Below are 25927 nucleotides of genomic sequence, written 5' to 3' on the forward strand. Positions count from 1 at the left end.
TGAAGACCACAAGCTATCTTTTGTATTAAAATTGCAAACAACCTAGGTACCAGTCAGTAGTAGAACTGGTGAATGAATGGTCAGAAAAATATATGGAAGACTATTTTTAATATAGTAAATTTTTGTTTATTGAAATGAAAGGATCTTTAAGACCTATTGTTACATATACATCCCAAAAAAACTAAGAGCTGTCACACAAACACCCATGTTCACTGCAGAATTAATTATAGTAACAAAGACATAGAAACAACCCAAGTGACTATCAACAGATGAATGGCTAAAGAAATGATGGTACATTCCACAATGGAGTATTATGCAATACTAAAGAATTATAAAGAATATGTGAAACACTGAACAACATGGATAACTCTAGAGGAAATTATGCTAATTGACCTACAGTCTTAGTAGTATTATAGTGTAAGGTCACTATAATAAAAAGCTAAGGAAAGGTTTACATATAGATATAATCATTCTTGGTTACCAGGCCTGAGAAGGGATTAAAAGTAATTAAACTGGGTGAAGGGAAAAGTAATATACAATAAGGAGTAGATCAGACATTATAATTAATAATATTAATCAAGTACAGTTAACATTATAAAACAAAATATGTATAAATTATAGAATGAAAAACCAGTATGATTTGTAAATTTTTAACTCAAAAACATTTTTTAAAGACATCTGTCTAGTGAAAAACCCAAAACAGCAGTATATAAATATACCCAAAACACCCACCACAACCCACCTGGAAGGCCTTGTACTGCACTATTACTGCAATGGGATGAGAAATGGGGGTGGGAAAGAAGATTTACAACACTGTAGTCATTGTTTAATTTCTTTTATTTTAAAGATATTTCTGTACATCAAGTAAATACACACTGGGGTTTGTGTGGTTTGGTTTGTCTTCCACGCTGGCATGCAACATTTTGGCAGATGTGAGTGGGCAGGCCAGTTGCCCCTCACGCCCTGGCTCCCTGAAAGGGATACAGTGAGGGTGGGAAGGAGGAAGAGGAGGATGCAGTATGAAGCTTCTGGTGAAAGATTTGTGTGTGTGTTGTTTCTTATTTGTGTAAGTGAATTCTATTTCCCTTACATTTTGTTTAAGAGAAGACTGGCCCCTCTGCTTCACCTCTCTCTATTGTCACCTCTCTCTTCATCTGCTCTATTTCTTCACATTTTTGTATGTGTTTTTTCAAAGGCTCATTTGATGGCAAGATTATATAAAACCTACTGGATTTTTAGGTGCCTTGGTGCCAAACTATTAGCTTGAGTCCCTTTTTTGGTATTAATCACAGGACTCAAATGATTTGGCAGCTTGGAATCCTTCAGCCCAGATCCCCAGTGCATGCCATCTTCTTCTTTTGGGTCTGGGGGCGACAGCATGGCTCACTCACTCCCATCTTTCCCCTCTTGGCTATGCATTGTAGTTTTGGTGAGAGAGAACCCTTTGTTCAGAGCAGTGATTTTTCAAACTTCTACAGAACCCTAAGAGGCTCTTAGGATTGTTTCAAGGGCTCCTCAAGCAATGAGGCATTTTCTACCAAATAAAGTAAAAACTTCTGAGGGCCCCTGACTTTTAACTATTTATTCTATTAGGCTCTATGTAAGATTTTTTTTTTAACATGCTTGAAAATTGCCACCTTGGAATTTATTCTACACCCGTCTGGGTCCCCCTCTCCCTGTATTTCTCCTTAATTACTAAAGGGCCTAACAGGTAATGGGAACAGGGATCTTTTCTTCCCCTTCTAAGCAGCACACACCAATAAAGCCTTAATTCACTAGCCAGCACTCACACTAAGCTTGCCTTCCCAACTTAGAAGGTTCTAGGTGATGGGTACCTTGTTGATGGAAGATCTTGTCTTCTATTCTTGATAGGACCAGTTATCTAGACATCAGACTTACTTTCTTGCCTTGGGCTGGCTAGTGACTTCCATCTTCCATCCCTGCATTTACCTGGAAACTACCTGAGCACCACGTGGAAAGAGAGAACTATCTGAAACCAAAACAGCAGTCCTCTCAGCTGTGCAGGGGCCATTATGGGCGAAGAGTGTGGTCATGGAGGAGCCCTCAGGAGTCAAACCCTGGAGCTTCTTCACCTCTGGAAGATCTGCCCTGCCCCTTTCTTTAAAGTGCACTTAATACCAGATGGGAGCACTACAGAAAGAACTCTTTGTGAAAATTTTTAAAATGTATATGGGGGGGGGGGGATCAGGTTCCTGATCAAAAGGAAGGCATCTGGAGATAAATGTATTGCTGATGAACTGGAATCCCCCAGAGAAAGAGATGGTCATGGGAGGGATATATAGCCCAATATGGGACAGAAAATAATCCAGCTCATCACTTCAACTTGAGGGCTTGTGGCCAAAAAACAAAAACACCTAATATTTAGGAATTCCCAGCTTATTCACACCTAAACCCAAGGAATCGAACACTTTGATTGCATTTGCCTATAACTATCACCACGGACAGTTGAGCATTCCTTTGACAGATTGTAGGGAGGGATCTATCTCCTCACCTTTCCAAAATATTTTTAATCAGTTCTGGATTTGGGTCATGAACTGTGGGGTACAAAATATCAAAGGAGATTAGAAGAGAAAAGGAAGCTGTCCACGCTCTTGGTCCCAGGGAGAAAAGAAGAGGCAGGCACAGGGCCAATTCATTCCAGAGGTGAACACATGGAACCCCTTGGTTGGGGTGAGAGAGTTTATGAAGAAAATCTACCAATAATTTAGGAGCCCTTCCATTTGGCCCCTCCCTGTGCTCTCTATGAGAGGGAGGGAGGAAGAGTCTACTTCTGTGTTGTCTTATGATGCTAAGACATTCTTCAGCTTAAGGCTTTTTTGTGTGTGCATGTGTGTATGTGTGTGTATGTGTGTGCGCACGCACATGAGTGAGAAGGATCGTAGCCCTCTAGCTCCCGTCTTTCTTGTAATCATCTCTGTGACCTCTACTCAGTGACTAATACCACTCACTGTGAGAGACAAATATATGTGAGAAAAAGAAGAAACATTCACCCTCCTCCCTACTACCTCAAAGGAGGAGGGTAGACTATGCTTGGAAATTGCTAAATACATCATTAGATACTTAGGGAATAGGACAGAGAGGGGAGACATAGCAGCAGCTTTTGATATATAGATACAGAGTACAAAGAGATCAGAGTAAGTAAGAGAAGACATCAAACATAGTACAGTTGAACAATAAGGGCTGGGGAGGAGTTAGTATCAGAGACCACAGGATTGCAGCATGCTGAGAGAAGAGGCCTCAGTCCCTCTTAGAAACTGGAGAAGAAAGAAAAAGAGGGTGTGAGGAACCACCTTCCAGCCTGGTAACTGAGCTGTTGGCATCCAAAGGAACAAAGTGGCATTTGTATAAACTTTATCATCCTATTCCTTTAATACTAACATACAGACAACCCTCTTTCCAGCCCCAGACCTGCCCTAACATCTCATTTCCTGTTCTTACTTCTTTGCTTCTCATGCCTTTCTTCTACTGGGTGTCTGGCTAGTAATATGTGGTGGTGATTGTTAGGTGCCACTGAGTTCTGGGAAGATCCTGGAGGGGGCATGGCCTGGATGCAGCCCAAATAAGAGACTGATCATGCTACTTTCTAATTCCCAAGAATCCAAAGCAGGCAAAAGGGCAGGATTCCAGTGCCCAAGTTACAGTTCCTAAAATACATTTGATAAGAAGCACAGTGACCCAGAAGAACCAGGGAAGAGGGCCTGGAGAGAGAGGGTCTGGGAGGTCGTGGAGACAGCTGTTCCTCACCTCTGCTGAACAAGATGGGAGGGGAGCGCTGACATTGAATCTTCAGGATCAAAGGGTTAGGCTTCATGGGAATCTTCCTAAAATTTATTGTTTTTACGTGACCAAGTAGTAAAAAGCTGCACTGCAATCCCAAAGAAATGTGGTTTTAATCCACCAGGATTCTGTGGGAGAAGGATAGACAATCTCCTCCCATGTCATTAACTGCCTCTGAAACCCAACCAGAGGGTCAGCAATGAGTTGGTTTCAACTCAATAGCACACAACAACATGTGCGATCGAGTCAGCACTGACTCATAGCCGCTGACCTTTCATGGTTTCTCCAGAGGCTGTAAATGGCATGGGAGGAGACTGTCCATTTTCCTCCTGCACAGCTGCTGGTGGATCCCAACTGCCTGCCTTTAAGGTAACAGTGAAACTCTTTACTACCAGGTCACCAGAGCTTCCTCTTTTGGCATCCAAAGGAACAAAGTGGCATTTGTATAAACTATCATCCTGTTCCTTTAATACCAACATACAGACAACCCTCTTTCCAGCCCCAGACCTGCCCTAACATCTCATTTCCTGTTCTTGTTTTAGGAACTTATATTGTTGTTGTGTGCCACTGAGTTGGAACCAACTTATAGCTGATCCTCCAGCAGGTTTTCAGAGGCAGTAAATCACATGTAAGGAGATTGCCCATCTTTCTTCCTCAGAGCAGCTGGTGAAATTGAACAACGTTCTTTTGGGATTGCAGTGCAGCTTCTTACCATTAGGCCACCAGAGTACCCTTATATAAAGCATGTATAGAGATACACAAAGGCAGGAAACAGGTCTAACAGGACATCAAACAGCTCTTTAACTAAAGATTTCTTAGTTTAAAACAAGACTTACTGATCCAACATTAAGATGGAAACAGTGGCAGGACTAATATGATCTATCCACTACCCTTGAGTTGATTCCAACCCCTCCACCAGTTTCTGAAGTTAAAAATTCTTTATGAGAGAAGACTGCCTCATCATAGTGACCCTCCATCTGGTTTCTGAGGTCTACGAGGAGGCTGCTTCACCATTCTCCCACGAAGTAGCTGGTGGACTTAAACCACAGATCATTTTGGTTAGCAACTCAGCACTAGCACACTCCACCGCCAGGGCTCCTTAAACTCCCAAAGGCTCCTAATATAGCTACATTCTGTGACTAGCTGTGTAAGGCCCTTGCTGACTTTTTCTGATGTGACAGTAACCCCTAGCGGCAAAAAGGTAATACTGTGGTGGTTACTACACTAGCCAAATGCCTAAGGAGAGGAAGCCAGTGCCATGAAGGCCTGGAGCAGTACAGGTGTAGCCCCTAAATAGGGAAGAGCAGGAGTAAGAGGTAACTGGGTATCAGAAGTTTTAAGGTAGTAGAAAAAATAAAATAGGGGCAGTGGAGACCAAGGAGGCTGAAGTATGAGAAAAGAGAATGATCAGAAGTGGCCTGAAGCTACCTGAAAGTGCGGTACGCAGCAGTCGGTGTGGGAGATTAGCTGGCTGCTGTCTCTTGGTGGAGAGGGAAAACCTTGGTCTGGTCCTCAGCCTCATAGCCGCATGGCAGGTCGCTCCTAGAAGGATAGACAAGACGTCTCACAATCACGGCACTGGCAATTCTATAAATGGAAGCATTCCTGTCAGGGCCACTTAGCTTTAAGAGAGGAGGAAAAAAAAAGGCAGGGATGACTCATGTTTGACAGAAACAAAGGGGAGATCAAGGCCACAGAGATGTGACTTGACTTGCCCAAGGCTGCAAAGTTCCCCCCAAAGTTGGACAGAAACACATCATCAAATGTCCCTGGCATTTCTCCCTCAAACTCCAAAACTGGAGGAGGGATAAGTGACAGAAGGAATGGGGTGAGGGGATGGTGGTCCACACTGAGGCAGGGGAAGGAAGGGGTTCTTCCAGAATGAACACAGTGACAAGACAAACAGTTCTCTTCTTCCTCCATGCCCCTAAAAGTACCCAGGGAAGCCAGAGAACCCAAAGGCAGTGAAGACTGGTGTACCTATTGTCATTGATGTCTGTGGCATTTCCTGAAGCGTTCCATTGAAGAAAATACAGGATCAGAAGAAGAAAACAGGAGAGTAGGCATTAGCAAAAATCACCTCAAAGTCTCTCTTGGCCTAATCCCGACCAAAACAGGGATAAGACTCTTTGGAGCACTCTTGCATTTTATCCCCCACTCCTCCAAGATGCATCATTATTTTGTTTAAGGAAAACTCCTACCTAGTCTTTGCTTAAAGAGAGAAGAGGATAGAAGGTAATGGAAGAAGTATCTACTTTAAGAGAGCATGAGACCCTAAAGGAGTAGGCAGTCAGATCTATAGCTACAGAGCTACAGGACTGCCTTGTTTCCCAATACCTCTCCACTTGCCCTTGGGATCCAAAAGACAGGAGTAGCACATCTCTTTCACTCACCATTGTCCATGTTGGCCTTCTGGTAGGAAGCCAAAGGGCCGCCAGAAGATGTGGCCCCACTGCAGGAGTTTGCAAAGCTGGACAGAACAGAGAGATGCAGCCTCTGGCACCCACTTCTACTATCCTAAGCACCACCAGACCTTCCCTTCCTCATCCTCAAGAACAGAGTTATCCCCAACCCCCAGGAGACTGAGGACAATAAACAGCCCCAGCATGAGGTGCCCACTTGCTAATCAGAGTTGCATGTATGAAGTTGAGAAAGGAAATTACTTAGAAAAAGAATTAACTCTCACCCAGTAACTGACTCAACCTTATGCCTCACAAGGTTCAGAAAGCCCAGGGTCACTCACTACATATCTGAGGTGGAGCTAGGTGCGGCCTGCAGGTACAAATTCTGATAGTTCTGGAAGAGGCTGTTTGTGTAACTGATACACTCAGGGCTCCGGGTGCCGTAGGGGTTGGTGGGTGAAGACGCTGGGTAGTGGCCTGGTCGGACTGGTTTGGCTGAGATCAAGAAAGAAAAAGGACTGTCAAGAGGCTATCTGTTACCTTGTGGACACCCTTCTCACTGAAGACATCCAGCTAGGTTGAAGTGAGCTGCTTTATAAGATAGGCAATTTTTATTTATTTGTTTATTTATATCGAAGGAATGAGGCTAAGTGTGGGTATAAAGCAATATTCTAGTTGCTTGGCAGTTAGGAATTTGCTAGAAAAATTGCTCTAAGTGATAATCCCACCTTGCCTCCTGACGTCCAGCCTCCACTCACCGATCTGGGCAGAATGGCCCCGCTTGCCCGAACTCTTGTAGCGAACGGCCTCCTTAATGCGGTCCACCTCCTGCTGGTACCGACGCTTGTCCTTCATGGCCCCCTCCTTGGCCTCTTTCAGTGCACCCTCCAAGGCCTTAACTCTCTCAGCCGTAGCCCTAAGTCGTTTTTCCAATTTAGGAAGCTCACAACGCAGATCTGCATTGTCACGTACCAGCTGTGGGGTGAGCCGAAGGGAAGAGGCCAAGAGAAAGGCGAGCAGCGGCCCAAGATAGAGCCACCCAGTGGCATGTGGGGGTGGGAGGTGGGGAGAGAAAATAAAAAAACATCAAGAGTCAGAGAAGATGCAAACATGTACTCTCACCGAAAGGACCCATTCCTATTACCTAGTGTGCTGTTTTATTCTGGCTCCTTCTCTCTGAGAAAAAAGGATAGTCAGTCATTAAAATGTTATATCATCTTCTGGGCAGCCAAGTGTACCATCTCCATTGTAGCCCCAAAGCTGTGAGACAGGGCCATGTCCTAGGGTCCTTTTGGTCTGAGATGGCCCCTCCCCACCATATCTCACAGCTTGTGTCATATCAACAGCCCCAGGGCAACTCTGAGTAAGGACATCCCCCCACACCTCATTTCCCAGAGATGGCTCTGTGGGCATGCAAAGGATGGGGGAGCAAGGACACAGAAGCAGCTTTGAGGGTGGTTATGCCATTGAGAGTTAGGAGTTAGGTGCAGTGCAGAGCAGGAGCAGAAGCTGGAAAACAGGAGCCCCAAACCAACATAAACACAGCACCCCATAGGAAGGAAAGAAAATGTTTGTGGTCTCACATCCTTGTGCTCATTGCCTCACATTCAAGGATTTCTTGGTTTGTCCTTCTCCTGTTTAAAAAAAGCTATGGCATGGCAGCAAGCATCCTGCAGCCACAAATGACCTTCTGATCTTTTTTACACAGTTCCATACAAAAACTGGGCCACTGGAGATTGCAAAAGGAGCAGGGCCTAGGATGGTATCAGGCAAAGTGGTGTAGCAAGAAACACTGAAGGAAAGGGAGCAGAAACTGGAAATGTTTCTGTGCAGCTTTGATATAGGACAATTTACATATTATAAACATTGCCTTGGGGCAACAGTCACTCACTACTGTTGAGTCAGTTCTGATCACAGCAATCCAATCACTGGTTTCTGAGGCTGTAAATCTTTTTTTTTTTTTTAAATTTTTTTTTTTTTTGAGGCTGTAAATCTTAATGATGGAGAAACACTTCCTATCTTCCTTCCTTGGAGCTGCCAGTGAATTCAGTCTGCTGGAGACCTGCGCACTTTTGGTTAGCAACGAAGCGTGCCAACAGCATGGTGACAATGCCACCAGCACAGCAGATGAGTTTCATTTATAATAGGGGCTGACAGGCCTGGCTATTGAGTCTGTTCACAAACGAGTTTCTGTAGCTATCTCCTTTTCCCTTCTGGAAGGAGCCCTGTAAAGTACTTCGTTGCTAACCACAAGTCAAGTTGAAACTCGCCATCTGCTCCTTGGGAGAAAGATGTTGCAGTCAGCCTCCCTAAATATTTATTTACAGCCTTGGAAACCTAAGGGGCCGTTCTACGCTGCCCTACAGGGTCACTGAATCTTAAAGGCCATAGGTTTGGTTTTGAAACATTCTCTTTCTAGTCTGGAGTCTGCTGGGGCAAGACGTTGTGGGTCCTCTATTTATTATTCTTTTTTTTAAAGTCCATTGCCTCTGAGCTGTTTTCCACTCATATGACTCTATGTTAGAGTACAGCTGCTCTGTAAGGTCACTTGGGATGTAATCTTGACAGAAGTAGACCACCAGGTCTTTCTTCCATGGAGTCGCTAGGTGGGCTTAAACCACCAAACTTCAGGTTAGTTGTTGTTGTTATGTGCCATTGAGTCAGAATTGACTCATAGCTGACCCTCTAGTGGGTTTTCAAAGGTTGAAAATCAAAGAGGAGAAGATTGCCTATCTTTCCCTCTGTTTCCTAGCTGTTCCTTCGGAACACTGCTGTTGTGTACCACTGAGTCAGAACCCACCCACAGCTAACCCTCCAGAGCACTGGGAGAGTCAAACTACCTGCCTTTGAGCTGGCAGTGCAACTTCTTCCCCACCAGGCCACCAAACAGTTCAGGTTAGTAGTACAAACTGCACTATAAAGGCACCTTATTTATTCGGTACATGAGTAGTTTTTGGTTCCTTAGCAGAGGCAAAAACTTTGACCAGAAAAAAGAAAACCGCCTGTGGATTCCCAGATGAAAAATTCCTTTAAAAGTAATATGGACTCAAAGAGAGATGGAAAGCGAACACAGAAAAATGAAAATAGAGTGGCAGAACTGACTGCAAGTGTCTCCTCACATCCTCCTACTTTTCTAAAATGCTCTTATATGGTGTTTATACTAAGCAATGGGGAAAGCTGGTACAGCAGAGCCCTCTGCAGGCCCAAATGAAGTACAGCAAAGCCTGTCAGAACTGAACTGGAAAGTGACAAACTCAAAAAGTTGCGTTTTTGAGTCTCACAAGTTTTCTGCCTTTGACAGGGTGCAATCTTACCATTTTCAATTGCTCATTTTAGTGGAAAATATTTGCATTTTCCTTCTGTGACAATTTCTGCCTTATATTGGTTTTGATATTAGCAGGTTTAACTGTAAATAAACTTTGCATATTCTCACTGAGCCACTGGACTGAGATTTTTCTCATTGTTCCAAAAGTAAGGTACTGAGTATTTGCTACATATATGATGGGCATCACACTGGAAGAAAAGGAGTTTAAACTTTAGGTTAAGGAGAATGTGCATTTCAATGCAATGTTAAGATGGATTTGAAAAGAAGTGAATGATGTAGAGAGGTTAGGGGAGTTTAATTTTATGAATCAGGGTTTTTTTTGTGTTTTTTTAAAAGTCCATTGACAGACTGTTGGGCTGTCTTTCAAGGCTCAGACATTCAGGGCTGGGGAGGATGCTCCTGTTGTGTACACACCAAACATTTCCTGTCCTGACTCTTTTAGACTGTCCCTCCCACCTTCCCACCCATACCTTTGAAACCCAGCCAGGCACCTAAGGAACCGCAGCAGAAGGAGGGGAACAGAGAGGTAACAACTTAATACACAGAGTTTGTCCTCCACCAGGGGCTGGGAGGGCCATCTGGAGGAGAGAACTCAATTTCATTTCCTGCAGGTATAGGCAGGTGGAGTGCTCTCTGCAAGAGAAAAGTTCAACTGAACCAAGTCCCTAGTCCTTTTTGCCTGCTGTTTTCCATCTCAGGCTAGTGTCCTTCTTGTAAAGCTGCAGCCCCCTCCTTCTTAAACCTGTTAGTTTCAACCTCTCTCCTCCAAGGTCAAACAAACAAAAAAAAATCATCACTGCCTCCCAGTCAGTGAAAATCCTTGGCAATTTCACATGTGCAGAGTAGAACTACAGTCAATAGGGTTTTCAAGAATGAGATCTTTCAGGAATAGAACACCAGGCTTTTCTTCCAAGGTGCCTTTAGGTGGGTTCGAACCACCAACTTGTGGGTTAACAGGTGAACACATAACTGACCACACCCTCAGTGTCTCCTCTTTCCAAGATTGGGATGAGAAATTTCACATTTAGCAGAAGTGAGCTAGGAGCTTTGAGAAGGGATAATAGGCATGGAATGAAAAAAAAAGGTAAAACTGTAACTAAAAACGGCATAAATAAGGGATTAGTAGGGAAAGTAAAAGGGAAAAATAAGGAAAACATGCAATTAACTTTTCTTCAATCCCAGGGACTTCCAAGGATTTGATACTTCATGGCTTTCTCCCACCTTTTACCTGTTTGTGAACCTTTGTAAGCTGTTCCAGGTTGTTCTCAAGAAAGGAAATCTTCTGCTTTTGGGAGTGAATCCCCCCACTGTCCTCGGGCTCCATTTCTGCACTCTGGAGTAAGACAGATGGGGAAAGGTGACTGTCCTGGGATCGAGCCCCGTGAGGTCCTCCCGGGAGCGGCTGAGTCAGCCCAACAGAAGGCCAAAAGTGGGTGGAGAGGCCCGAAGGGCACCACTTTTCTTTTTTTCTTTTAATTTTATATCAGTTTGTTTACAAAGTTCATATGCATTGTGTTTCACAATATTCATCCATACTGTATTTCATACAATCATTCTCATGCATTGTTTTCTAAAATTAATCACCAATTGGACCTTGCCCATCATTACCCTGTCTTTTTACCCTGATCCTCCCCATTCATTTCCTTATCCTCTTCCCTCCACCCACCAAACTGTGCAACCCTTTGGTTTCACCCCTACTTAGCCTCACCCTTCCTCTCCTACCGCTTCGCTCCTCAGTTCCCATACATGTTTACTAGTTATCCATCTACTTTTACAATAATGGTCTCATGCAGTATTTGTCTGCCACCTACTTTCTTGACTCGAGTCGTGACGTCTTGAACGAACAGTTTGCGAAGGTTGTGGAGGGTCTGGAGTTCACGGGCCTGGAAAGAGTGAAGAAAAATTGGGGGCAACCAGATACTAGGCAGCCCTCTCCCCCCAAGACGTCTGTAACTTTTAGATAATGTAGTCAGGTGACTCATCTTTTAGGAAGAAATGTATCCTGAGAATACCACAGACTGTTTGCAGAATGGCAAAAGGAATAGAGTTAGGAAGAAACTGGGGCAGAAAATAAACTCGCCCGACTCTCTAACTTGACGGCGAAGGATACTACTCACAACTGTCTCCTCCAGGCCCTTGAGGTCCTGCTTGGACTGCTCGTGTCGCTCGTACAGAAATCTGCAGCAGCAGAGATAAAGAGAGGGAGGAAAAGCAAACCCTCAGCATCCTTTCCTCCCTCAATCGCTCCCTCCTTCTGTTCTTTTATTTCTGTTTTATTACTTGTCATACAAGTCACTCATGTTCATTGTACAAAAATGAAGACCAAAAAGTAACTTTTTTCTATAAAAAAGCCCACTGATTAAATCACCTACAGAGGACACTAATATTAACAAAAATAGCTTGCAAACTATTTTTTTCTATGCAAATACATATATGCACAGCATAAATAAAGGCAATCTCCCAGCCATAAACAAGATCTGTTCCTAATGTTTCTTTATGTTGAATAAAGTGTAGGTAAATCAGAACAGATCCATACAGGTTCATGTCTAACTTTATTTTAGTGCAAGAAAAAGCTTAAAGCCTTTTCAGTGTTTTAGAAGTTGCACACACAGCAAGTGAAGTGATTGTGATGAGGAATTTGTTTCACTGAGGGTAAATTTACGTAACATAAAAGGACCAGCTGAACATTCACAACCTAGAGACTTACTGTAGATCAAAAAACCAAACCAGCTGGGGAGCTGATTCTGACTAATAGCGACCTCATGGTCAAGTAATTTATAATACCATTTACAAGCCATTTACAATATCCAGAGAGTGAGCAGTCTGTGATATAGAGAGAGCAAATAGAGTGCTCTGGTGACCTAGTAGGTAGGGAGTTGTGCTGCCAACCCAAAGGTATAAGCAGTTCGAATACACCAGCTGCTCTTTGGGAGAAAACAAGCAATCCCCTTCCATGTGATTTACAGCCTCTCAATACCCAGTGGAGGGTCAGTTAGGAATTAATTGTAATTTGACGGCAATAAGTTTAGTTTATTAGATAATATTTAACATTTCTGATTGTTTCTTTCCCTCTCCACTTTTCCACCCTACCAAATTCTCTTTTGAGCCAACTGCTTCAGTTGAATCATCAAATTCAGGTATTTGTATGCATCCTGGCTCTGCAAGTATGTCTGAGTTGGCAGCTGTGACTGTGAACCTATTTGGCCACATGTTTGCAGGCAAGTCTGTCACTCACGTCAGCTCCTGTAGTTTGGCACTCTTCTCGTGTTCTTCATTCTTCAGCTTCTCGTAGTCAGCCTGGAGCTTCTCTAACTCTAACTGGAGCTTCTGATTCAGGCTACAGTGAGTAAGGAGGAAGTGGGATGAGGGGGTGGTGTTATTAGGGGGAAAAGGGAAGACCAGCTACTCAAATGTACTCCTCAGCTTGCACAGGTCAATCTGGTTAGAATTACTGCATCTCCCTTTGGATATCAGAGGCAAAATCAGGTCACTGTTTCTACAAGGGAGGAAGGAATCCCAAGATACCTAATTATGGGAACCTCGAGACTTGAAACTGGTCCTGACTCCTTGTATCTCCTGAAGTTGGCTTGCAAAGCTGTGCCATTGTTAAATGAATGACACAGGGAAACTACATAACCTGATCCTGGGCCCCAGAGGGAGCATCTGAGAGGGCACAGTAAAGTGAGAGCACTGGGTAGAGCCTCGAGCTGGCTCGGGGAACCCTCACTCTTTGAGCTCATCAATGGTCTTCTGCTTCTCATTGATCTCGTCCCGGAGCCGGGCCAGCTGCCGGTGATGGGCCTCGCGGTGATTCTCCATCTGCAGCTCCAGGGCCTTCTGCAAACAATCCCACAATGAGCTCAAAGCCAGACTCCAGACACAGTTGCAGAAGGGCCTGCCCAGCTATGCCAGCCTTCAGTGCCCTCACACTTCCCCCATTCACCTTTACTTCATCTGCATCCTGTGTGTCTGGCTCCTTGTCTTTCAGGGCCACTTCATGCACAGTTTCTGTGGGAAAGGGGAAAAGCCTGCTTATAATCACTTCTAATTCCTCCAGAAAGAACTTGAGATTGTGATCAGAGCTTGCACCTGGACAGGGACAGCCACCCAAAATGGGTCTACAGGGAGAGTTTTCTGGGTTAAGACAGCTCAATTTTAAATAACTGGGGCAGAGAACAATGAGGGACTATATAGTTCATGCAAAATAAGTAATGTGCAAGTTGGCTCAATGGCTGTGTGTTGCATCCATCATTTCAGGTTGCCGCCTCATAACTAAGTAGTCAGGTGGTATCTTTTTTCATTTGTCAGCTATTCCCCTTCTTCCCCTATCCCCCTGGTATCTCAGACGCCAGAACAGGTGGAAGGGAAGGTTAAGGAGGCCTCACCCTGGGCCTGAAGCTTGGCCAGCTCATCACTCAGGGAGTCATAGGACTCCTCCAGGTGCCGCTTCTTCAGCTCCACACTCTGCATGTACTCTGTAAGTGAGCGGATCTTGGCCTCATGCTGGTGGAGGAAAGGTTGGTAAAAGGGAATAAAAGGTTGGAGCAAAGGACAGCACAATTTCTGGGAGCACAGACCTCTGTACACTCCAGCTGTTCTCTCACACCCCATTCCTAATGTGCCTTCCAGGAGAGTGCTAGTTTGAGCTCAGAGAAAGAGAGGAAGATCCTCAATGAGATGGATTGATACATTATCTACAACAATGGACTCAAGTGTGTTGGGAATGATGACGAAGATGGTGCAGGATAGGACAGGGTTTTTCTTATGAGTCGAACTTAATGGCACTTAACAATAGCTCCAGAGAGACGTTTCTTTGAAACATCTGGCTCAGAGACCAGCAACTCCCGAATCTTCACTTCTCAGCCTGCCACCCTAAGTTCTCTTGTCTTTGCTTTCAGTCAGTCCAAAACGCTGACCCATTTAAGGTTTCATCATGTTGTTCCCGCTCCCACTGCACCTCAGGACCCTCACCTCAGGTGCTCACCTGGGAGATGAGGAGCTGGCAGGAGGAAAGCTCCCGCCCAGTCACTTCCATCTTGCGATGACATTCCACCTGGAGGTTCTCCAGCTGGCGGCACCTCTTGACCACAGACTTGACTTCAGATTTGATCTTGCTGATGTAGAGCCGGGCCACAGTGAACTCCTCCTCAATGGCCCCACTGATTTCTACGGGCTGTGGGTGGCAAAGGAGGGATGAGGTGCTTCCCTGCTGCAGAAAAGCTTTTTTTATTCACTTTCTTCTCCTAGCTCCTTTCACCAGACACACAGGAACTCAGATGGGAAGAATATATTTTCTGAACAACTTTCAGTGGTTTCCAATCACCTGTCATTTCTCTAGGCATTTAAAGATTGAATTCTAACACTTCCCCTTAATAAAAAAACAAATTTTATCTTACAAAGCCATTTATAAGACTTTTTAAAAATTGTGATTTTAATGAAACTTTATAGAAAAGTTGGACTTTGAAAAACTGGATGAAATATGTTTACGGCATTGAAGTCTATGGGGGAGAGAATAGTCTAAAAAGTATTATATTTTAGGGCATTATTTTTATCGTAGGAGTATGCAATGAGGGTTGCAGAGTGGATTATATTTGGGGGTAGGGGGTGGGGTTTGGGGAGGTGCAGGGGGGATTGTGTACCAATGAGGGAGTTTTTCTTTTGCTTTTCAAGGAGAGGAGCAAACAGGGGGTGGGGGGAGGAGGGGTTTGTGCGGGGAGAAGGGTGCAACAATGAATGAATGGAATCCCAAAATTTCTGTAGATGTTCATTGAAATGAAAAATAAACAACCTAAATGAAAAAAAAAAAAAATAAAAACCTGAGGAAAAAAAAAGAAAAGTTGGACTTTCATTCATTCATTGTTACACATTTTCCTCCCTAACAACCCCTCAGTTCACTGGCTTTTTTTAAGTATTCATTCATCGTTGCATAAGATTTTCTTTTGTAATGAAATTAATCTGCTTGACCACGTAGTTCAGTCACCCTCATTTCTACATATTTTGCAAACGTCATTTCTAAATCCTGCCATGATCACACGTCATTGCTTCTTGAGTCAGCATCCTTTAAAATGTCTTTTCAGTGATGTCCATTCCAACCACTATTTTTTCCTGTGTCTAGGGGGAAGGCATATTTCTGGACCTCTGGCCCACCTGTCTCAGGATAGCTGAGGACCCTGATTGTTTACTTACATCTCCCACCAGAACAAGAATAATCTTAACAAGTCTTCAGCCTCTTTCTCTACTCACCAGCTTAATCTCTCCATTGCCCACGATGACACTGAACTCACTCAGGTCCTTCATCAGCCCATTCAGCACCTCAGCGATTCGTTTTCTCTGATGTCCACTGACCTCCTGGAGTCGCTGCAACTCTGACTCCAGGGACAGCATGGTCGCCTGGGGAAAGCATCTCAGGTCAATGCCATTGCCCTCCCCAACCTCAGGAGGGGCCTCTCTCTTCATGTATGGAGTTACTATGAAGAGGACATGGCCCTGTAGAAGGGTCTGGAAGTAAGGTGGGGAACAGAGAGCAAAATGAAGTGACAGGGTTGACAAAGGCCTCATGAAACCCTGCACAGCAGTGCAGAGACTGTCCCTCAGACGTGGAGGACTGTGAGGTCAAGGCTTCCTCAGACCACAAGTAGAGCACTCACCACCTTCTGAGAGAGTTCATCCACAAGCAGCTGGTTCTGCTGGCTCTTTTCCTCCACTTCCTGGGACTTCTGGTCGTAGTTGACGGCAAGTTCCTCCAGGGCCTGCAGAACTTCCTTGACCTCATCCTTAGCAGCGTCATTCTCCGACTGCAGGTGACTTAGTTCTCGCTGGACTTTTTCATTGTCCCCTCGAGTGGACACCAACAGCTTCAAGGGAGAGTGAAGCATGTGAGGGAGCTTACTTCTAGTGACTGCTTTTATGACCCCTTTGGTCTAGGAGAGCTGAATCCCCCACCCAGGTATAGATCTAGTGGAGAGGCAAGGACCAAAACAAAAGTCAATGGGAATGTGTTTTAGAGTTCATAGAAACAGGACAAGTAAAGCAATGAGACCAGAATGAAGAAGCACCTAGATGCTAAAATCTGTGCTTTAAGAAAAGCCCCAATTAAATTCCCAGGCTCTGGGAAGTTTAGAGAGCTAAGCCCTAAGCAGAATGGCTCTCCTTCCATCTGATACTAACAAGGTCTTTGCTATGCCTCTCATAGATGACCATAACCCCTTTACTCGCATGCCATGTGTTCCCCTCCCACTACCTCTTCCTGGTCCAGCATTTGCTGCTTCAGCTTCTCTATGAGTTGGCTCTGCTGGTTGATCTCATCATCCTGTTGAAGTGAGAGGTTGAGAGTTATAGGGGGGATGCAGAGGTAAAATCCTGATAAAAAAATCAGGTAGCTTAGGTTTTAACAACAAAAACATCCTTAAAAGGGGCTGCATCTGTCATTTGAACCATGTCAGCTGGTATCCCATTGTTGTATTCAGCTGAGTACACAATGAGTCGTACTCAACTCAAAGGCACCTAACAATAACAATGCTAAAAAGAGATCTTTACCTTAGCCTTTTTCATCTACCTCCTACCCTCACTACTGCCTCTATTTCCAACATGTGAAAACTGGTAAACTGGAGTATGTACTGCTGTGCATACTGTTAATATCAACTATAATAACAATAACAAAAGAAATTTTAACAAGAAAAAGAAAATTGGATCTAGGAAACTCCTAACAACTATGTCATTATATAATGGCTAAATATACTTCTTTAAATAATAAGGAAAAAAATTTTAACTTTCTCCTCTTTCTGGAATTTTGTATAACCTTAACCCTATACAGCAAGAACTTTTAAACAGTCATATCCTTTAACCCAAATCTCACTCTGGTACTATATTTTAATAAAATCTTTCAAGAAGCAAAGCCTTATGCACAAAAACCAAAGATAGTCATTTCAGTGTTATCTGTAATGGGAAAAGGCAAACAAAACCCAAAAAAACCAGAAGGCTTAGCAGGAATTTAAAAATACTTTTTTACTTTATTTTATTGTTATTATTTGTGTGTATGTGTACCGTCAAATAGAATCTGACAGATAAAGGAGATAAAGGATTGTCCCTCCTTTTCCAGCAGAGCATCTGATAGATTTGAACTGCACACCTCTGGGATTACAGTGCAGCTTCTTGTCACTAAGCCACCAGAGCTTGCAGAATTTAAAAATACGTTTTTTAAAAAATTTTATTACTTTGTGTGTGCATGTACTGTCAAATCGGATCTGACTAGTACAGGAGAAGAATGCCCCTCCTTCTCCAACAGAGCATCTGGTGAATTTGAACCATATACCTCTGGGATTGCAGTAAAAATACTTTTATAAAAAATGGTATGAAGTAGGAAATTGTATCTTATGTGAAATATAATCAGGATACTCCAATCACAATATAAAAAGCAACTGAGAGGGGGGAGAGGGGGAGGGGTTTGTGTGGGGAGAAGGGTGCAACAATGAATGAATGGAATCCCAAAATCTCTGTAGATGTTCATTGAAATGAAAAATAAACAACCTAAATTTAAAAAAAAAATCTAAAAAAAAAGCAACTGAGAGAGAAAATTGCATATACAGTATGTGTCAACCACATGGTGCATGCATGAAGAAAAGCAGGATATTAACAGTGTTTGAATGGCAGAATGAGGGATTTTCATTTTCTTCTATATATTTGTATTTATTTTACACAGCTTCAAGAATAGCATACGGGGAGCTCTGGTGACCTAGTGGCAAGAAGCTGCACTGCAGTCCCAGAGGTATGCAATTCAAATCCACCAGATGCTCCTTCTGGAAAAGGAGGGGCAATCTCCTCCTGTACTAGTCAGATCTGATTTGACAGTACACACACACACACACACACACAAATATTTTTTTTAAAAAAAGAATAGCATATAAAATTCTCACTACTACCAAGTCAAAACCCCCTCATAGCTGACTCTCTAGTGTGATTTCAGAGGCTGTAAACTATGTGGGAGGAGACTACCCATCTTTCTCCAGAGAAGCAGCTGGTGGATTTGAACTGCCTGCCTTTGTGTTAACAACATAACTCCTTACCTTCAAGGCCACCAGAGCTCACTTAAAATTTAAAAGGAAAAAGCAACAGACATTCATTTTAATCTTCCATTTCTAGCCCCACTGGGCTTGTCTCCATGTGTCCTCATGACGGTCCTCACCTTGTCGTCAAGCTGCTTATAGAGGCGGCGGATCTCCTCCTCGTACTTCTGCCTCTCCTCAGGGGCAATGCGCACCACGATGGAAGAGTTGTCATTCACAGGTGTCTCCTCACAGAGCTCTGCTCCCAGGGCCGCATCCTCCCCAGCCAGGCGCTCTGTCTCAGGCACGTTCTCTCCTGGGGCAGGAGCAGAACAAGGTGAGGGGTGGGAGAGGGGAGAAAGCAGCGTCTAGGAGTCTGCCTTTTCTTTCTTCTCAGCACCAAGACATCCAGGCCCTCTACTCTTGCCATCCCTTCCTTCATAACCACCCAAACCACACCCATCTAGAAACACAGCCCATCTTGGAGACTGGCCTGACCCTAAATATCACTCTAGAGAAAGTTGACCTCTGGCCCCCTAAGCTACTTCTTTGCCTTCCCCCTCTCACTCCTATCACAATGGGCTCTCTAACCATTGCGCCACCGGCTCAGCTCAGCCTCCAGCTTTGCAATTGTCTCCTTCTGAGCCTTTGTCTTCTCTTTCTCCTTCTCATACTTCTTCTTCCACTGCTCAGCAGTCAGCTCCAGATTCACTGAGGCCGTATTCTTAATGGTCTTTGCCCTGAGTGAGGAGAAGGGGAAGAAATCGATGAGAATTACACTGAAGGAAGACAGTGGCAGGGTTTTGGGGCGAGGGAGCCCTGTCACTGACCGCTGCCCAAACATCAGAGTGGACTTTGTCTCTGCATCATTGTAACTGGATGGCGAGCAGCAGATGAACATAGTTGTCCGGCAGTTTCCTCCAAGAGAGTCCTGGAGGATCCGAGTCATTTTGCTGTCACGGTATGGAACGTAGCTTTTCTGGAGGAGGAATAAGACCATGAGTCAGAATCACAAACTTGGCAGGAGAATCATGGAGGCTGGCGGTGCTAAGATCAAGCAACCCACAAACCAGGGGATGATTACACAGGGGCATTAGGAGAAGGTGGGGAGATGGGATAACATTTGTGGGTGAAGGGGGACCGAGGAACACTCACAGTGCCTTCAGCCAATGCAGAGATCACATTCCCTAGGGCTGACAGCGACTTGTTGATATTCTTTGCTTCATCCAGCACTGCTCCCTCTGCCCCAGTCTTGCTGACCTACCAGAGATGAGTGTGTCATAAGAGGCCTCCCACCGCCTCCTCTCCACTTAGGAGTGCTCAGTTCAAAGAGAGAGAGGCTTACCAAGATCAGAAAGGCCCTCTTCTGTTTCTCTACATTCTCTTACAAAAAAAGCTACCCCTTGCCACATACTGTATGATTTTACATGAATAAAATGTCCAGAACAGACAAATCCACAGAGATAGAAAATCAATTAGCAATTGTTAAGATGGAAGAAATGGGGAGTGACTGCTAAGAGATACAGGGGAAATGAAAATTTTCCAGAATTACCATTGTTGTCTAACACTGTGAGTAAAATAAAAGTCACCAAACTGTATACTTTAAGATGGGGAATGTTATAGTACATGATTATATTTCAATAAAAATTCTTTTCATTTCAGTTGTTTAGTCACTCAAACAACTAATGAATAGATCAACAAAATATATATATATACAATGATCCACAGTAAAGTATTACTCAGTCATAAATGAAGTCCTAACACATGCCACAGCACGGATGAACCTTGGAGACACCCTGCTGAGTGAAATCAGCCACAAAAGGATAAATAGCATGATCTTACAAGAGACATGCAAACATAGAAATCAAAGATTAGTAGTAGCTACTAGGAGTGCAAGGATAATGAAATTTCATCTCACATACTTTGGGCATGCTGTTAGGAGGGCATCATTCTTGACAAAGTGGAGGGTCAGTGAAAGAGCGCAAGACCCTCAACAAGATGGACTGATAGAGTGACTGTTAATGGTGGTATGTCAGTGATGGTCAGGACACCACAGGACAGGGCAAAGTTCAGAGGGTCCCTGAGGATCACAGGGTCCCAATGAGTTGTAGTTGACGTGACAGCACTTAACATCAGGAGTGAAAGTAAGGGGAAAAGGGGAAATGTTTGCTTAGGGGGCAGTGAGTTAATGTTACTTAATGGTGGCAGAACATTTGGAAAAGCATAGCTAGAATGGATGCACAACTTGAAGAACATAAGCAATGTTAGCAAATTGTATATGCAGAAGTTGTTGAGATTGTATATATTATACTATGTATATTTTCCCCTAAGTAGAATTTTAAAAGATATCCCCAAAAAAAGGTCACTCCAATGCTTCCTCCCCACCCACCCCACCCCTAAAGCCCCAAACCTTTTCGCTCCCTGCCAGGTCCACCAGATACAGCTTCCCACTAAGCTTCTGCTCAGTCTCCATGTTCTCCTGCTTGATGTTGATGAGGAAGATGCTATGGCTTCGAGAGCTGTGTTCATTCATGTCTGCAGGAGCAAAGGAGAAACAGTCCTTGCACTCACCCCTGGGAACCAAAGTCTTCAGCTCTTAGCTTCCACTGACTACTCCCTAACACCCACTGAAAGAAAAGACTCCTGCCAGGCCAAGCCCTCCCACATCTCCCAGCAAAGATCACTTGGACAAAAGGGTCTGTCCTCTACAGGGCGCAGTCTTTCCTCATTCATTTCTAGTCTCTTAGCCCCAAAGGGCAGACCCCAGACTCAAGAGTCCCTTATGTCCTCACTTACTAGTGACAGCCACATGACGATTTGATTTTCCCTCATCAATCACATCTAAAATCTCCTCTGGGCTGGACACAAAACGTTCGGTACAGCCCTGCAGGAAGCAAAGGGACAGCCACTCAGAAACACCGACATGAACCTATACTGCATGCACACTGACCAAACGACCTTGCAGGACATGGTCTTTTCCAAGGCCCCAGCCAATTTCCAGGTCCCTTCCAAAACCTCCCCTTTCAAAATATGTGTCCTCCAACCTCTGTGGCACTACCAAGTCTCCTGTCTGATCTATATTCTTTTTTTTTTTACAGAGGTTTTGGATTTCCATTCATTCACTGCCACAATTTTCTCCCTCCCCACCCCTCCCTACCAACTCGCTTCCCCCTCTGAAGAGAGAAAAAAAAATTCCTTCATTAGTATACTGATCTATATTCTTAATACAACATATGTGTCCCCTCTCTTCACTCTCACCTTGACAAATGGCACCCGATTCTTGTCTTCATGTACAGACAGGTTTGTCTTGGTCACTGAATAAAGACAATACAAGGTAAGAAAGACCAGCCTCATTGTACTGCCCCCCACTAGCAACACACACACACACACACACACACACACACACTCTCCCTCCCTCTGTGGTCCACTGATGTGATGACAGTTTCTTTGGTGTTAGGAGAAAATGCTCCTTTAAGTTCTAAATTTCCTGTACCAGCAGAAGGTCCATCTCCTTCTCCTCCAGAATTCCAGCCCCAGAGCTCTGATTCCTGCCTGAAGGTTAGGTGCCTCGGCTTATCTTCTGACCCTTTTGGATTATTTTGTTGTTATGTGCTGTGAAGCCACCTGCGACTCAACGACCCTATGTACAACAACTCTGAACCCTTCTCTATCCTGAGCCAACCTTACTGTCTCTGACACACTTATCCCTATTACCCCCATCACTGAGTCAATCCATCTCATCAAGGGTCTTCCTCTCTTGTACAGTCCCTCCACCTTCTCAAGCATAATGTCCCTCTCCTAGAACTGGTCCCTCATTGCAACATGCCCAAAGTATGTCAGACTTGCCTCTAAAGAAGCAGTCTGGTTTCATCCTCTCTGGAATGAACCTGTGTTCTCTGTGTTCTCCTAGTCGTCCATGGTATATTCAATACTCTTCTCCAGCACCACAGCTCAAAGGCATCAATTCTCTTTCTCTAGACTGACTTCATTGCTCTTCAGTACCCTGGAGATGTCCCTGACAGCAGACTTTCCCCATGCAATGTGTCTTTTGATTTCTTTTTGGGTTATGTATCTTAACTGGTAAGTACGGAGTGTAAAAACTTATATACGCTTGTGTGTGTCCTTGTTTGCACTTAATCTCTTGCAAAAAAGGTCCTGTAATGGATTAAATTGTGTCACTCAAAAACATGTGTTGTAAATTTTAACCCGTGGTGGAGACCGGCCCCTGATGTGATGGCCTAAGTCTCAAGCCATCAGGATTTCTGTGATTCTGAACATATCGTGCTGCGGTGAGTCTCTTATGATGCAGCCATATGACTTCAATTTAAAGTTGTTAAGTACAACTGTAATGTACAACTTCCACTCCAGGATTGCCTTCTCCTGGGTTAATACTGCTTGTCTTCCATTTGAAGCCACTGAAGCCATCTGATGCTATGCATTAGAGTTGGACAGTGAATAGGGAAGACAGAAAGAGAATTGATGCCTTTGAGCTGTGGTGCTGAAGAAGAGTGTTGAATATACCATGGACTGCTAGGAGAACAAACAGGTTTGTCCTGGAGAAGGTGAAGCTGGAATGCTCCTTGGAGTCAAGGATTCTGAAGCTTCATCTGACATACTTCGGGCATGTTGCAAGGAGGGACTGGTCCTTGGAGAGGGACATCATGTTTGGCAGAGTGGAGGAGTGGTGAAGGAGAGGAAGATCTTTGATGAGATGGATCGATTCTGTGACTGGAGCAGTGGGAATAAGTGCATTTGAGATGGCTAGGTTGGCACAGGATAGAACAGCGTTTAGAGCTCTTGTACATAGAGTTGCTATGAGTCGCAAGTGACTCGATGGCACATAACAACAACACACCGGTGGATGTAATCCCATTTCAGATTAAGGTTTTCTTTGCTAATCAGTGCAGGATGTGTTTTAAGTGAGCTACTTTTGGTTCTAACAGGAGTCGTTCAAGCTCAGAAACTAGCAAGAATGAGGGAAAGACACATGCCACATGGAGCCTGCCAAGGACCCCTCCCTGAGAAGATGCTAGAGAAACTGAGACAAGAATTTTCCCCTAGAGCAGACAGAAAAAGCCTTCCCCTAGAGCCAGGACTCTGCACTCAAACATCTAAATTTGAGAAAATTAATTTCTGTTTATTGAAACCACCCAATTGTAGGGTCCCTTTATCTTATCATCCTCACAATCTTTCCGTGGAGACTAAATGCCACTCACCATCCAAAAGGTCACGAATCTTGTCCAGGTAAATCTCAAAGTAAGAAACCTAGTCAGGGAGAAAGAGGAGTATGAAGTAAAGACTGCCTATCTGAAATCTGATACAGGAATTCCAAGATAATATGATCTGTTTAAATAGTGGTTGTGCGAGGGGAAAATGGAAGCAGACAAATTGGTAGAGAAAGGTAGCTGAGGTAACCAGAGAGAGAGTGTAAAGATGGGGTGCACAGGATTCTTAGAGAGTTCACTCTAGACAATTTCTTCCCAGTGCTCATCCAAGGATGCCCAGCTGTCATGCCTGATCACCTTGATGTGAAATTCAAGGTTCTCATCCATGGAGTAGATATGGTTGAAGATGTCTCGAGCAATTCGAGGAATGATGCCCATCAGCTGGGGGTCATGCAGCTTTCCCTGGAGAATAAAAGCATTCTACAGTTAGTTAGGGGTTCAAGAAAAAGGAGACAACTGAGTCATAGAAGAAAACAGGTTTAGAAAGGTAAACTACAGAAGGCTGAAGAGATTCCATTAATTTCTTACTTAAATATTGCTCTTCTGTACACACTCTGTGTCCACTTTTCTCTGGACCAGTCAGTCTTTATCTCTCAATCTCCCCCCACTTCCTCATGGCCTTTCATTTTAAGATGCCTCACCCACTGCAGGAGCCCTCACCTCCATGGTATGAGTTTTCCCAGAAGAAGTCTGTCCATAAGCAAAAATGGTGCCATTGTAGCCAGCAAGAACATCTGGAAGAGAGGAAGGAGAAAGAACACTGGTAGAAAAGAGGAAATAGAGAGTCTGGAAAAATACATTTTTTAAAAATCACATCTAAGAGGTTATACCCACTGTGATAAATGCTACTGAACACTGAAAGTTTTAAAACATGTGACATCCAACTCAATAAATTACTTTTTATTTATTTATTTATTAAATTTTTTTTAATAAATTACTTTTTTAAAAAGAGGAAAAAAATATGTCTATTACCTTTGACAATCTGCATAGCACATGCATGATAAACTTGCTCTTGAGTTGTGTTTGGAGGGAATACACGGTCAAAGACATAAGGCTTCCCCTAGAGTGGAAAAAAAAGATGGCTGACACTAGCAGGCAGAATGTGGGCAAAGGAAATACTGCAGCCCCTTCTGTGAAATGCACACCACTCAACCTTCCATACAAATAGACAACTACAGAGATAAATAAAGGAAACTAGAGAAGCAAGTTTCCTAGAGGGCTCAGGTAGCATGGTGAGTGGCAATCTACGCTGCAATCCCCAAAAACATGCAATTCGAATCCACCAGATGCTCCAAGGGAGAAAGATGGGCAATCCATGCGATTATTGCCTCCAAAAACCCGCTGGAGGATCAGCTATGGGTTGATTCCTACTCAACAACACACAACAACAACAGAAAAGCCAGAGTTCTGTCTGTATGGTAAACAGTATCACTGAGAAGTGTCACACAGTAAGACTGCACATAGTCTTGAAGCAGTGATTTAGTACTTCCTCAGCAACCCCCTGCCTGAGAAAGGGCAGCAGGGCCACTAGCTGTGGACAGAGAGAACATTCACTAGCATTAAAAATTTACCTCAAAGGCCAAATAGTAGATGATCCCATTTGCATGAAACAAACAAATATACACAATCCAAAGATTTTCAGTAGTTACTGGAAGCAAAAGGAAGGTGGTGCTTTTGCTTAAGAGGCACTGAGGTTTTTATTGGTGGTGAGATGATTTGGAAAATGACAGCAATAAAGAATATACCACATAGAAAATGTAACCAAGCTCACTAAAACTTTACACACAGAATTTAGTGAACTGGAGAATGCTTTGTTGTATATATTTTCTCCATAACTGAAAAAACATACCTCAAGTGAAAAAATATCTTCCTCACCAGACCATATATCCTGACATGGAAAGATCTTCAAGACGCATTAAATGGAAGATAAAAGTTGGGGACAATGTATAGTACTTTCCCAGTTGTATAAATTAAATATACAGACATTGAGCTGTATAGAACATAACTGCTCCCTTTGAAAGAGAGTATATACCGCCCACCGACCAAACTGTGCAGCTCTGCAACTGCATCCTGGCCCATCCTCACCCTTCTGCCCCCAACCCTCACTTCCTTGTACCCCCAATATGTTTTTCCCAA

At 43.8% G+C, this 25927-nt stretch overlaps 1 protein-coding gene and 1 pseudogene across 2 annotated transcripts in view; both read right to left on the bottom strand.

Moving 5' to 3' along the window:
- Positions 1–1986: 1986 nt before the first annotated feature.
- LOC102871302 lies at positions 1987–2335 on the bottom strand (annotated as a pseudogene).
- A 499-nt stretch (positions 2336–2834) lies between these two features.
- The window catches only part of KIF5A (kinesin family member 5A), a 40163-nt gene continuing 17070 nt past the window's right edge, over positions 2835–25927 (bottom strand). Inside the window, exons 2-29 of one of the 2 annotated variants that reach the window (XM_006897582.1) lie at positions 24764–24851; positions 24452–24525; positions 24089–24193; positions 23783–23831; positions 21825–21880; positions 21363–21450; positions 20977–21101; positions 19722–19826; positions 19397–19545; positions 19158–19306; positions 18707–18882; positions 16766–16834; positions 16173–16379; positions 15769–15915; positions 14510–14698; positions 13911–14028; positions 13469–13533; positions 13253–13362; positions 12761–12862; positions 11643–11703; positions 11337–11408; positions 10754–10858; positions 6959–7175; positions 6542–6695; positions 6192–6268; positions 5779–5806; positions 5227–5340; positions 3110–3275 (exon numbers count right to left, since the gene is read on the bottom strand). In XM_006897582.1, coding sequence (XP_006897644.1) covers positions 5262–5340; positions 5779–5806; positions 6192–6268; positions 6542–6695; positions 6959–7175; positions 10754–10858; positions 11337–11408; positions 11643–11703; positions 12761–12862; positions 13253–13362; positions 13469–13533; positions 13911–14028; positions 14510–14698; positions 15769–15915; positions 16173–16379; positions 16766–16834; positions 18707–18882; positions 19158–19306; positions 19397–19545; positions 19722–19826; positions 20977–21101; positions 21363–21450; positions 21825–21880; positions 23783–23831; positions 24089–24193; positions 24452–24525; positions 24764–24851 — 2964 coding nt within the window. In that variant the 3' untranslated portion in view covers positions 3110–3275; positions 5227–5261. Of the gene's footprint in view, positions 3276–5226; positions 5341–5778; positions 5807–6191; positions 6269–6541; positions 6696–6958; positions 7176–10753; positions 10859–11336; positions 11409–11642; positions 11704–12760; positions 12863–13252; positions 13363–13468; positions 13534–13910; positions 14029–14509; positions 14699–15768; positions 15916–16172; positions 16380–16765; positions 16835–18706; positions 18883–19157; positions 19307–19396; positions 19546–19721; positions 19827–20976; positions 21102–21362; positions 21451–21824; positions 21881–23782; positions 23832–24088; positions 24194–24451; positions 24526–24763; positions 24852–25927 lie in introns of both variants that reach the window. The other variant, XM_006897583.1, reaches the window with a different exon arrangement.

The sequence above is a fragment of the Elephantulus edwardii genome, unplaced genomic scaffold (assembly GCF_000299155.1).
Source record: "Elephantulus edwardii isolate Elephantulus edwardi_28Jun2011 unplaced genomic scaffold, EleEdw1.0 scaffold00212, whole genome shotgun sequence".
Classification (NCBI taxonomy): Eukaryota; Metazoa; Chordata; class Mammalia; order Macroscelidea; family Macroscelididae; genus Elephantulus; species Elephantulus edwardii.